General features: G+C 45.9%; 3 protein-coding genes across 10 annotated transcripts; 2 read left to right on the top strand and 1 right to left on the bottom strand.

The window, feature by feature from the left end:
* Nucleotides 1–76: 76 nt before the first annotated feature.
* LOC117136379 (cytochrome c oxidase assembly factor 5) lies at nt 77–540 on the top strand. Its single transcript, XM_033297270.1, has 2 exons — nt 77–382; nt 441–540. The coding sequence occupies exons 1-2, from the start codon at nt 185–187 to the stop codon at nt 480–482; spliced, it is 240 nt and encodes a 79-aa protein (XP_033153161.1). The 5' UTR covers nt 77–184; the 3' UTR covers nt 483–540.
* On the bottom strand, nt 480–4,457 carry LOC117136370 (ATP-dependent RNA helicase DHX8). The gene is made up of 2 exons (XM_033297253.1): nt 1,158–4,457; nt 480–1,101 (listed from the first exon to the last, which is right to left on the bottom strand). Exons 1-2 carry the CDS (start codon nt 4,336–4,338, stop codon nt 554–556), a joined length of 3,729 nt encoding a protein of 1,242 aa, XP_033153144.1. The 5' UTR covers nt 4,339–4,457; the 3' UTR covers nt 480–553.
* Nucleotides 4,458–4,492: 35 nt separating this feature from the next.
* On the top strand, nt 4,493–9,327 carry LOC117136372 (KAT8 regulatory NSL complex subunit 3). Of its 8 annotated transcripts, XM_033297254.1 has the most exons (9): nt 4,493–4,741; nt 5,179–5,523; nt 5,661–5,980; nt 6,042–6,568; nt 6,626–7,071; nt 7,134–7,362; nt 7,493–7,552; nt 7,640–8,362; nt 8,417–9,327. In XM_033297254.1, exons 1-9 carry the CDS (start codon nt 4,586–4,588, stop codon nt 9,157–9,159), a joined length of 3,549 nt encoding a protein of 1,182 aa, XP_033153145.1. In that variant the 5' UTR covers nt 4,493–4,585; the 3' UTR covers nt 9,160–9,327. The 8 variants fall into 8 exon arrangements, with proteins under 8 accessions (XP_033153145.1, XP_033153147.1, XP_033153151.1 ...); XM_033297256.1 differs by lacking the exon at nt 7,493–7,552 and having other exon boundaries at nt 7,775–8,362; nt 8,417–9,159; XM_033297260.1 differs by lacking the exon at nt 5,179–5,523 and having other exon boundaries at nt 4,586–4,741; nt 8,417–9,159.
* The last annotated feature ends 3,750 nt before the right edge of the window (nt 9,328–13,077 follow it).

The following is a 13,077-nucleotide window of genomic DNA, read 5'->3' as shown; positions in this document are numbered from 1 at the left end:
ATAGTAAACAAAGCTACCATAACCCCGTCTGATTTAGCACCACGCCCATGACAACAGCTGACTACGCTTTGAACGTTAACCAACATTAAGCCGGCTGCTTGTTTAACAGCTGTCCAGTGGTTTTGTAACTGGTCCACAAAATAATCAAAAATATAAATTAATATACCGCTGTATTCAAACGAAAATGATGCGCTACGAGGGCAACGAGAGGCTGGCCGATGAGACGGCGTGCGCGGGAGTGCGTGCGGATCTCAAGATGTGTCTCCTGGAGAGCGACTGCTGCAAAATGGGCAAGACGCCGCGCCAGTGCCTCCAGGACAACAACGTTCCATCTGAGTGCCAGGTGCTCCGCAACACCTTCTACGAGTGCAAGCGCTCCCTGGTGGGTCTCCTTGAAATATCCATTTTTCACCAAGCTATCACATATACCCATCTTTCAGTTGGACAACCGACAGCGCTTTCGAGGTCGCAAGGGCTACTGAGGTTTAAACTTAAATTATATTTTTAAGCGCATAAAATACAAAAAACTACAGACATAAACGGGCTTAGTCCATTAATTGCGACGTCGACGAACGCGAGAGATACGCCAGGCATTGGGCTCTTCGTACTTGTTGTACAGCGGCTCCAGGCGCTGATTCTTCTTGAATTTGCTAAGCTTCGTGGGGTCCGAGAACCGGAAGAAGGACGGAGCAAATTCCACCAACCATTTGGGATCGATCGTTGTCACTTCACGCATATACTCCTTGGTGGTCTGCACCAGCTCGTGATAGATAACCCACTCTGGCTGGCGATTGAAGAGAGCACTCGACGGATGGATGTAAACGACCTGTGAGTCGACCAGGGTACGATATCCCTCCTGCGGATCCTTTTTCGCTGCATTGCGGAAGAATCCGGAGCAGATTGCCTTCTGAATGCGCACAGAGTTCTTTCCAGCGGATACGACATCCAATTTGTGCCTGTCCATGATTCCCAGCAGCTGCTTCCTCACATCCTGGCTGCGTTTCAGAGTTCGAATCTGTACGAAGTTTTCGTAGCACCAGGCATTTGAGAATTTGTTGTTCTTCCAACTGTTGTAAACGGCCAGCAGCGTCAGATGGTCACCTGTGCGGAAACGATCGTTAGTAATTGTTCCATGAATAGGAAAAGGATTTACTTACCTTCCGCCTGGTTAAATTTAGCCTTTTTCTGATCCGCCAGTGCCTGCTTATCCTTTGGCCTGTAAAACACGTTCTGCACACTGAGCATCGAAACAATAGTCAAAATCTCATCGGAGCACTGCAGAGCGACGGACATTATAAGCATCTTGGAGAGATTCGGCTCGAGGGGAAACTCCGCCATGCGTCTGCCCAGCCGAGTAAGCAGGCCTTCGTCATCCAGTGCTGATAGGGAATGAAGTTGCTCGAGCGCCATTACCAGCGATTCCACAGGCGGGGCGTCCATGAAATCAAAGTGCAGCAGATCGTTTATTCCCATTGTCTTTAGTTGCAGTACTGTTGTAGCGAGATTGGTACGCTGGATTTCCGGCACCGGAGTGGGCAGCATTTCATCTCGATACGCACGTTCCGTATAGAGACGGTACGTTTTTCCTGGGCCTGTACGTCCGGCTCTTCCCGCTCTTTGCTTTGCTGCCGCTTGTGAAATGGGAGTGACCACCAGCGAGTCCATGCCCGTTTTCGAGTTGTACACCTTCTGTTTCACGAAACCAGGATCTACCACATAGAAAATGCCATCGATTGTGAGCGAAGTTTCAGCAATATTCGTGGCTATAACAACCTTTCGGCTTCCAGCGGGCGCAGGATCAAATATACGCGTCTGCATTTCGGATGGCAATGCGGAGTACACCGGCAGGATAATCAGCTCGGGGACATCCGGTCCCAAACTCTTCATTCGCTCGTACAAAATTTCGCAAGCCGTGTCGATTTCTTCCTGACCCGTGAGGAAGAGCAGAATGTCACCAGGAGGTTCGCGCAAATGGATTTGCATCACTGTAATCAGAGAAGCATCCAAATAGTCCGTCTCTGGTTCCTTAGTGTATAAAACCTCCACGGGGAAAGTTCTTCCGGGAATTGTAAAGATTGGCGCCTTGAAGAAGTACTGCGAGAACTTCACCGCATCTAAGGTGGCTGATGTGACAATTAGCTTCAGTTCTGGTCGCTTTTGCACGGCTGTCTTGAGCAGGCCGAAAAGCACATCCGTATGGATTGTCCGTTCGTGAGCTTCATCCAACATAATGACTGAATAACTCTTTAGCTCCGCCTCCATTAGGCACTCACGGAGCAACATACCGTCAGTCATGTACTTAATTATGGTTTCCGGACTGGTGCAATCCTCGAAACGAATGGTGTAGCCAACCTCCTGGCCTAACCTGCAACCGTACTCCTCCGCCACACGTTTGGCCACCGACATGGCAGCCACTCTTCTGGGTTGGGTGCAGCCAATCTTTCCTCTAGCAGTGAATCCACATTCGCCCAAATACTGGGTGATCTGTGTGGTTTTTCCCGAACCAGTTTCTCCAATGACAATAAGGATCTGGTTGTCCGTGACCGCTTTGATCAGATCATCTCGCAGTTTGTATATGGGCAACGACTGTCGCTGCTCCACTAGCGTCAGATCAGTCTTCTTACCGAAGGAGGATTTCTTGCCGCCAATGACATGCTTTTTCCATTCTGGAACTTCAGGAGGAGCAGCAGCCATTCCTCGCATGTTGGCAGCCAGGCTACGGCTCTCATCCTCCGGCAGTGGGTCTATCCAGTTCTTATTGAGGCTCGTTGGCATAGCTTCTATCTCTTGTTCGCGCTGCAACATCTTCTGCTCGCGACGCTCCTTAGACAAAGCCGACTGCATCATAGCAGCTTGAGCCAGTGAGCCATCGGGATTCTTTACAATTCTCACTGGAGACAGATCATGTAAAGCTCTACCGTGCCCGGAGAGGAAGGGTGGCTCCTCTTCCACAATCTCAATCTCGATATCGGCTTCGTCGTCTTCATCTTTCGGCAATAGGCCTGTTTCCTCGTCGAAATCAGGCATCTCACTTCTGTCCAACACACCGGAGCTAATCATTTGCTTGATTTCCCAGCGCTCCGGACTGGAGATCCTGGTCACACGTTTCCTGGACTCGTGCTCGTCACCTTCCATTCCATTGCCTTGCAGATTCAGCATCGATGTGCTGCTGCTAAAGGGGCCATCTGGATTTCGATCTCGTAGGGACTCATCGTCTTCTGGCGCGTGTGACAGTGGATTAAGATCCTTTCCAGAGTCCTGGTCCACCTCTTTCATTGACAAGGACACTTTTTGACCAGTTATTGACATTACTTTCACTTTAACAGTCTGATTCCGAGTGACTACCTCCGTTACATCTGTCACGCGTCCTTCTGCTCTTAGCTGTGAGATGTGTACTAAGCCTTCCCAGCGTTTCCGCAGTCCAAAAAGCTGTACGAAGCAACCAAATGGTACGATATTAGCTATCTTGCCGGAATAGATCTTGCCCGCCTCCGGATCATCGGTCATGGCGGCAGATGGTGGGGGCATCTTTTCACTGCAATCCCTCGAACGATCTCTCCTATCTCTCCGTTCTGTGGAACGAGATCGGCTTCGTCTTCGGCGTTCGTGGTGATCTCTTGAGCTAGAACTCTTGTGGCGTCGCTCTCTGTCACGATCGCGATCCTCGCGAGATCTGCTTCTGCGGCGATTATCTCGGGATCTGCTTCGACGACGGCGTTCCTTGTCACGCGATCTGCTTCTGCGGCGATCAGAGTGTCTATCCTCCCGCGATCTACTTCGTCTTTTTGTGTCTCGATCCCTACTTCGGCGCTTGTGGCGGTCCCTGGAACTGACTTCCTTGGGTGGTCTTACCAATGTGCCACCCTCGCCAGGGGCCAGCGCTTCCAGCTCCATCATAGCTGCATCCACATCGCTCATATCGCTTTTTTTCTGCGTTTCGGAATGCTTCTCCGGTTTCGCCTTCACCTTCTCTTCGTCATCGCTCTCCTCCTTTTTGCTGTAGGTGTCATTGGGCAAAGCGAGGCCGGGAAACATTTTCAGCAGTTGCGATTTCTTGTCTTCCTTCTTGTCGCCGCCAGTTTTCTCCTGGCTAGCGCCGCCAGGTCTACTGGGGCGCATAAGATTAATGATGCGCTGCAGGTTCTGGACCAGGGAGTCTGGGAATTCGGCGCCATTATCCAGCAGAGCCTTGCGAAATGTGTCATATGTGCGATTTTTGTTTTCTAAATCGATGATAAACTCGGCCAGGTCCTTGTCGTTGATGCCCAAGTGATTGTCTAGCTCAGTGCAGATCTTCGAGACCAGCGAAAGGTACTCCAACTTCTGCAGCTCGTCCATGCCGTCAGAGAGTACTAATTCAGATACAATTTACAAAATTTGTGGAAATTTTAGAAAATTTCCCGCTGCAACAAAACGCGATCAGCTGTTTCTGCACGCATTGGTGTTGCCAGGCGTGTAAAAACAACTGAACGAGGTGGCAGCACTAGCCACTATCACTCGGTTTCGGACGCTACGCTTAATTTCGTCGCGTTTTTGTTGTTAAAACTAAAAATAATCTATATTTTAATCAAAGATACATCTGAATATGTCTTCGTTCTTCGATTGCTTCAATGATTTTCTGCAGAGCGGCGGCAACTTAGTGCAGAATGTGTCCCAGGAGCAGGAACAGAAAATCGCGGACCAGGCACTGGACGGCGTCATAGAGCTACTGCCGCCAACCACCCCCACACCCAGCGAGAGTGTAAGTAACATCCTGGATAGAGGAGTAATTGCGCCACTTGCCCTACATCGAAGATATTCGTTTCGTTGGCGTTTTGTTGTGAAATAGAACAATTGTCAGCGCGGGGCGTGAGGTTCGGGGTAGTCGCGGGGTTGCCAGATTGACATCTACTTACATATGTGGCAAGGCCACGTTTGGCACGCCATATTTTGCTAGAAAGAAAATTCGCAGTTGTGTACTAGCAAATACCAGAAAATCAATAGGAATTGCTGGTAAAATTGGTTAATAACAGTGCGAATCGCGAGTTACTTTTGATTGGGCCGTAGGCTAGCGCGTTGTGGCATAACCAGCTGTTTCTTACCATCGCAAGCGCGACAACGGCGTAGAAAAGAAGAAGAACATTAATTTGGGGGTATCCAGTTAAACGCAATATTAATTATTTAAAATTAACTATGAAGGAATCGGGAAGTGCCAGCAAAAATCAGCCGCAGACCTCAGAGGCCAGAGGCTCGATTATAACCTACAGTCCCAGCAAATTTCTGACTAGCGTTGGAACGGGCAGAACGACATACAGCACACATACACACACAACAACAGCAACGTCGGCGTCGACAACCGCAACAAAAACAAACAATTCACCAATGGGCGGATCCAGTGCCGCTTATTATGTGGTAAAGGCCGGCTCCCTGGGCAGCGCTGCCTCCATGTCGGGTTGCATCAAAGTCAGTTCTCCGCCAAAGGCGCCGCCGATGGCTAAGTCGCCCGCCCTGGTCGTTACGTCGCCGTGCACGCCAACAGAGAGTGTAATGTTTAAACTAAAGGCATCATATCACCCACTAACCAGCACTGCATGCGCCCTAAGATCCTCAACCGAATCACTCACCTCACTAATGTACCGTTTTGCCTATATTAAACACTAATTAATGCTTTTATCCTTCAGTCCAGTACCATATCGGCGCCAAGTGAATCCTCCTTTAGCGAGAAAATGGAGCACAGCTATATGCGAGATACGCCAGTGCGCAGCGATGTTCACAACGGCCTCGCGCCCGCTAGGAACATTCTGGTCCGCCATCCGCCACAGTGTTCCAGTTGCCACACATATCCGCCGCAGCACGAGGAGCTGTCAGAGATTCAGCAGGCCCATGTGCCGCCCTATGATGAGGTAGTCGCCAAGGAGGCAATGAATGAATGCGCTCGTATTGCAAAATACGTAAAGAACAACAATTCGGATGAGCAAGATTGGGTTGCTCGCGTTAATAAGTAAGTTCTCGACCGTAGTCAATAGAAAGGCGTTACCATTCAACAACTCCCATTCACACAGATTTAATTGGACGCCCATGCAGGAGATGGTTTTCGAAAAGGTCTGCTCAATTCTGGACCAGGATCAGTTGGCACGCTTGGCCAACGACAAACGCCAGCACGAGCCTATCCATCGTCGCATAAGCTCGGATAAATCCGCATCCAGGTTTCGCAAACTTCTGGCCAGCGTAGCTTGGGAGTCACGCATTACGCAGTGGATTCATGCTCTGCTCATGGAGCACTTGTCGCCTTCGTATATGGCCTCTTATCTGGAAATTCTGCAGACTCTGAAGACCAAGTTGCCCACATTAGTGGACAAGATGTTGTTTGGTAGACCAATAAATAGTAGTCAGGAACTGCTGGCACCGGTGATGAAAAAACGATGGGAACCAAATATCATGCCCAAGTCTCGCCAGCTCACGCATAACGCCATCATGGTGGTGCTGCCCAACATGCCGACCACTGGAACAGTTTCGGACCGCATGCAGAAGTGGTACCAGTCATTGTCTACTATCACTCAGGTGGTTCAGATCTCGCTGCCGAATACAAGTAGGTTCACTAGCAGAGCTATCTAGATTATCTTATTTAACCATTTCACTTTTATAGACAACAGAATTGGGAATCAGAATCTGGACCATGTGGCCGAAACCATTGTGTCTCTCACACGCGTCAAAATCAATGAATTGCGCACAGAAAACCCCAGTCGTGGCATCATACTGGTTGGATTTAATGCTGGAGCTGCCTTTGCTCTACAGGTTGCTCTATCGGAGAGCGTTGCCTGTGTGGTTTGCATGGGATTTGCTTACAACACAATACGTGGGCCACGCGGAACACCCGATGATCGCATGTTGGACATAAAAGCGCCGATACTCTTTGTCATCGGCCAAAATTCGGCACGCACAAGTCAGGAGGAAATGGAAGGGTTACGCGAACGAATGCAGTCCGAATCTTCGCTGGTCGTCGTGGGCAGTGCAGATGATGCACTGCGTGTGCCTAAGAGCAAGCGGCGAATAGAAGGCGTTACACAGTCGATGGTTGATTACATGGTTGTCGTAAGTTCAAAATAGAATATTTGTAATGAAAAAACTGTATTTGTTTATGTTATAAATTGCAGGATGAAATCTTCGAGTTTGTGAACAAAACGCTAAGCAATCCACCTGGACCGCGCATGCCCACATCTTTAATGCATCAGCAGGGCTACCAGCGACTGCAAAAGCAGTCATCTCACATCCTGGCCGATGGAAATGCAAACAAGGCGATTCAGCAGATGCGTAAGCGAAAGATGGACGGTGGTTTAGATGACTCAATGGGTCAGCCTTCCAAAACAAAGTTTGTCCCTCACAGTAAGTATCAGTTTTCCAAAATTAGAGCATTAGATTGTCATAACCTTATCATCATACCATCCATCCCGCATGTTAACTCACTAACCACTTAACCATAACGTTCCCAATCAAAATTGATCCTTCAACGAAGATCGCGTCCACAAGCCGAAGCCACCGCGCCTCATTGATCCGTTTGCTGTGAAGCGAAAGGGTAAATTCATCTCGGGTCTTCCTCTATTGCCACTTGTTGGCTGCCTCCCCCGATTCATCAACTAACATTCTTACCACTTACCCCCAGTTGGAAGACCCCGAACACGCCCCCTTCCCAATGTCGGTGGCTCGGCACGCTCTGTTAGCCAAAAAGGTGCACCTCATCCCGACAAACCAAAACTGAGCGGCGAAGAACCTAACCAATCCATTGAATTCATACTAGATGAGGCCCAGGACTATGGAGATGCCCAAACCACTGCAGGTGGGTCAGCAAGCCTGCCAAAGGTGATAACTCCCCCCGGTGTTTTGGGAAAACAACTACCGCCCGTCAATCTCGTAGCTGGCACCAAGATTAAGATGATTCCATCCAGCCAGTTCGTTCAAATCAAATCGCTACCGTCACAGAGCAAACTCATCAACTACACGCTGAACAAACCGAGTGTCGGGACAAGCAGCACTGCCAACATTGGCAGCATGGTAAAGACCCTACCGTGCTCATCCGTTGGTGGCCAGCAGATCATCACCTTAAAAACGCCCTCGGGACAAACGCAGCAGTTTGCAACAGCAACCACGTCAACAGGTGCAGCTGGTTCATCGCCATCAACAGCAACGGGACAGCAAAAGTACTCAGTTTTTAAGAACTCCAACGGCATGACCATGCTGCAACTCACCAAAGGCTCTCCCACTGCAGCTTCTAGCAGCGGCTCTTCGAATATGGATTTGTCCAACATTATCGATATGCCCATTGTTTTTGCCGATAACGAAGGCAACATTCCCGAGCAGCAACAGGCGGACAAGGAAATTAAACCAGGTGCGTTAAGTGTTATGGTTTATATACTAGATTTTAATTAAACATTTTTCGTAGCCCCCATTCGAAGTGCCAATAAGAGCCCGTTGATCATCAGTCAGAAAATCATTAAGGAGGCAAATAAGCCCTCGGGCATGGTTACCAGTGGCAGCATTACTGGCGTCAACAAGCCGGGAAATATTGTGCTGAACAAAGGCCTTCAGCAATTGCTAAATTCATCGCCCGGGGGAGCACTTGCCACTCAGAATAAAGTTGTGTACCTCAACCGGAGTACAATTAAGCCAATGGGAAATATAGCGCCTGGTGCTCTTCGTGTTCCTATAAGGATTGTGAACACCCCGAAGACCGGAGGTGCCGTGACGACCACAGCATCCAGTAGTCCCATTATGGTTGATCCAGCCACAGGATCCAAGGTTGCCAAAACCGTCAATGTGCAGACAATCAAGCCAAGTGGTTCTGTTCTGGCTCAAGGCACCATCCGTCAAGCGGGCAACGTGGGCACCAAGAGCTACCTTCAGATGATCAATACCGCACCGGGTGCGTCCAAAACTGTTGCTGGCGACGGCAAAGGTTCTGTACGAAATATCTACTTTAAATCGGCAACCGGACTCAAGCAGCTGCCAGTGCAGATGCTGGGCAATCGTATCCCGGGTGGCTCCGTCATTTCGTCAACCGCATCAGCATCTTCTGGAACTCCTGGCCTGCGGCGAGTGGTCAGCATTGGGCCCGTTTCCAAGGTGACGGCCACGTCGACAACATCATCTTCGATAGCTGCTCCTTTAAACCATAACAAAATGTAGAAGTTGACAATGTTTTAATTGCGTGCCTGATACATTTTCGTACTTAGCCGATAGCTTTGTAAATATGTTAAGCCATTAATTAATTAGTGATTAAGGGGTCTTGTATTACCATCTTTCCCCAATTTTAAGGATTGCAATTTCGTTCAAATAAAGAACAATGTAAGTCGACAAAAAGTTTATTTTAAGTTCTGGGAATTCGGAGAACGCTTCGCTTGCAAACCTGTGCGAATTCCATGTCTGGGTTTTGGGTTACCATAAAATGGCTTGATTTGATATGAGCTGGCTGGTCCTAGGCTGCAAAGCGACGGAGCAGCACAGGAAGCAGCAGCGGCGTGGGAAAAGTATTCAAATGCTTCGGCTCGAAGTGCGTTAGTCCAAGATTTCTCTGCCTTTATGTAACCCACAAGTGTGTGTTCACACGGCTGCTCTGCGACCAGTGCTAGTCAAACTGTATTCTGATGACTGATATTTTGCTTAGAATTGCAATTCGTAGCTCGCTGTCGGCAGCTTGGAAAAAAGGCTAGAGTTTCATTGAAGTTTCACGGGCAAGTGTATGGATGGTCCTACACATACTTGTCTATATATATATATATATATATATATTATATATGTACATGTATATGTGGGTTTCTTGTTAAATGCCTCTGTAGTTTGTGTAGTACACTTTAACCCGCTTAAAGTACATTCTAATATAGGATGTATATTTCGGAAAACTAATTTAAAATTTTATATCTCTTATTATATATTTTTTTTATATAATTTTACAAAATATATTAATATTAAATATATATTAAAATATTAAAATAAAAATAAATTGGTATTATTTGAACGATACAATAGCTTTTTTACATAAACAATAATCATAGTTTTTTAATTTAATATGTGCACTTAATAAACCGGTTTTTTTGGTCCTAATGGGTTAAGTGCCCTTTTTGACTAGTCAGCAAATTGCAAAGCGAAGCTCTCTCAAAAGCCAAAGAATATTTTCGCGGATCCCGAATGCGCCGCTTGCGCAGATTTTGAGTTTTCCTTGTGATTTCTTATTTGCTTTAGTATCAGTCATATATATTTTATTACATCGTATGTACAGTCCGAAATCGTGCATATATATAACACAATTATGTATAGCTCTGTATTTTTGAGGCGTAAAGGGTAATACGGACATTTCGAACTGCTTGGAACTTCAGTAGCGCGACAAACGTGATCACGAGCAGATCGTCAAGGATTACAAAGTGCTGAAAGGATACTGAATGGATTCAATTGTTTGGTTCAACCAGAGTGTCAAGGATAGTACAAAGCAATCGAAAGGATATAATTGGGTGATTAAAAACAAGGTTGTTGCTAAAACATAATAACTTTTAAATCCACTCATTTTGACATAACTATTTCAAAACTTTAGAAATACAAGTTCTTCATAGGTTGATTTTATGATTTAAAAGTGAAAACTGCGTGTATCTAGGCAAGCGAAAAAAATTTCCTACAATTTTTGCATAAACTTTTCAGGTGCCAAAAAAATGTTGAATATTTCCCTGGTCATTTCCCAGCGACTTACGCAATTGGAAAATTATGTGGAGAGTCAGCCGGCGATTCGCAGACACAGTAAATCGCCAAATGCCAAGACCCAAATCGAATTTGATTTAAAAATGTCTTTAGCCGGCTGCTGGTTGCATTCGCAATGCAATTTCGGTTGCAGTCTCGCTTCGCTTACCACCTGCCGGGAGCATTTGGCCCATACCTTTAACTTTTTTTTTATTATTCACTCTGGTCTTAATTTGTGGCAATTTGTCGGACCAGAAACCCACTGGGCCAGCAGCAGCCAGCATGTGCGTTTGTTTATGGCTTATTATTATTATTTTGTGTTTAGCCTAATTTCTGCGGCAAGATTGTTGCACATTTGGTGGACTTTGATAATTTATGGCTTTCCAATTTAAAATTAATTTTCTTAAATTATTATGTATTATATGGTAATCAGAGAATAGTAAAAGTTCTTAAAATCAAATTGCGCATAAATTTCAGTTTTATGCATTGTTAAATACTCAAAATACAAAATGAAGGACAAAAACTCTTTCACTGTGCTGCTAAAACTGTAATCCTAGTAATAAAACTCGGCTTCCAAATCCTTTCATGAAATTCGTCGTGCTTCACTCAACTTTTTCCATTCCATTCCCTTTTTTTTTGGGGGAATATTCAACATCCTGGTAAAGGACACCGCAAATCCTTCACACAAATCCCCTGCACAAATACTTATAAGCGCGGTTATTCAAGCGAAAAGCAGTCCGAAAAGTGGGCGGAAAAGCTGCACTTTTGATTTCGCATACTCCGGGCAGAAGGAAAATGAGAGTGGGTGTGCAAATGCTGATAGTTGCCCTTACAAATGCAACCCACTCCCCACCCCCCCTCTCACTGAAGTTGCACATTAAATAACGCTTAATAACATGCAAATGATGTGAAAGTGCGCGTTGGAAAAGCGCGGGGAAAATGGCGAATGCCACTTGCATTGCAAACTGGCGGACTTCCCCCGCCCACTTTCCACCCACTCCATCTGTGCTCCTCCATTTATTCAATGTGTGTCTGGCACTTTCAATATTATTTTCCAGGGCAAACACTCGCCGGAAAAGAAGGAAAATCAGCAGGAGGAAAAACAGGAGCAGCTTGATTACGCCAAAAATTGATTGCGCCAGAAAGGAAAAAGTGGCCAAGAAATTCTGTGCTATTTTTCGCAAATTATTATCTGACTGCCATTTTTTATTACAGACTTCAGGTGCAGAAAGATGTAACTTTTTAAATTATTTATTTATTTTCTAGATCTTTAAAATTAAGATTTCTAGGGACTCAAGATACTTAGTAAAAAATACTATAATTTTTTATTTTCCAGCATTTTATTTAAGTACAGAAATTCCGGGAATCGGCCACTACCTTGCAGTCACGTGATGCAAAGACACTGGTGACACTGATCCGGATTTGGTAGTTGACAAATCCACCATGCCGAGATTAGTTTCATTTTGCGTCTTTTGAATTCGAATAGTTCATGTGATGTGACGTAGTGGAACATACCTGAAATTGCAAGCAACACGAAGTGAAACGATTATTTAAGTTAAGACTTATTAAAGTTGGTTATTTCAATGGATTAGTTAACTTAAAAAATAATAAAAACTGTCTATTTGCGCATCTACTCCCATTTGTTTTGAAGTTTTTAATGCATTTTATATGTTTTTGCGGTCCATATTATAGTTTATTTCCACTTTCTTTTGGTTGTAAAATAAAAAGGAGCTTTCTTGTCATTGTCCAGCTAAAACGACTTACTAAAAGTTTGCAAAGTTCCGTGAAACTGCCAGGAAACTGACTTTGCATTATGGTATTTTGTCGCCTCCTTGGTCACCTGTCGCCACCCACCGTTCCTTGAGTCTTATTCCATCTCATGTCGCTGTCTTGCGGGAATTGTGTTGGCCAAAAGTTTGCCACGTTAAAGGAGCCACAACGGTGGCAGAAGGAAGTCTCCAGATCCACCAGCCACCACCACCTCCTTCCGCGCGACAGGACAACCTTGAAGCATGTGCTATTTTTAGCAACAACAAAGATAGAGGAGATCCCAGAGCAAGAGCAAGGATGCGGCTCCCCAAGGATTTGTTAGCCAGCTCGCCGGAATGGAATATTATGAATTACAATTTTCTCAGGTCGCGTAATTCGTGTAAGTGCTGAAATAGCAACAAAAAAAAAAAAAGAGGGGCGTGGGGAAGTGGAGCGGGAAAAGGAAGATGATGGGAAAAAGCTGGTTTTCTGGCCAACAGGCGACTGTTTACAGCTTTCAGCTGGGCCAAAACAAGAATTTATTGCTTAATTCCGTTTCTGGCTGTTGCTCTCTGTCTGCGAAATACTTTGCATAAAATTCTCATTAAGTTATTACAGTTTGACAGTGTG

Source organism: Drosophila mauritiana, chromosome 2R (genome assembly GCF_004382145.1).
Source record: "Drosophila mauritiana strain mau12 chromosome 2R, ASM438214v1, whole genome shotgun sequence".
NCBI classification, from domain to species: Eukaryota; Metazoa; Arthropoda; class Insecta; order Diptera; family Drosophilidae; genus Drosophila; species Drosophila mauritiana.
The sequence above is the reverse complement of the archived record's forward strand: the minus strand, read 5'-3'. Positions and strand labels throughout refer to the sequence as shown.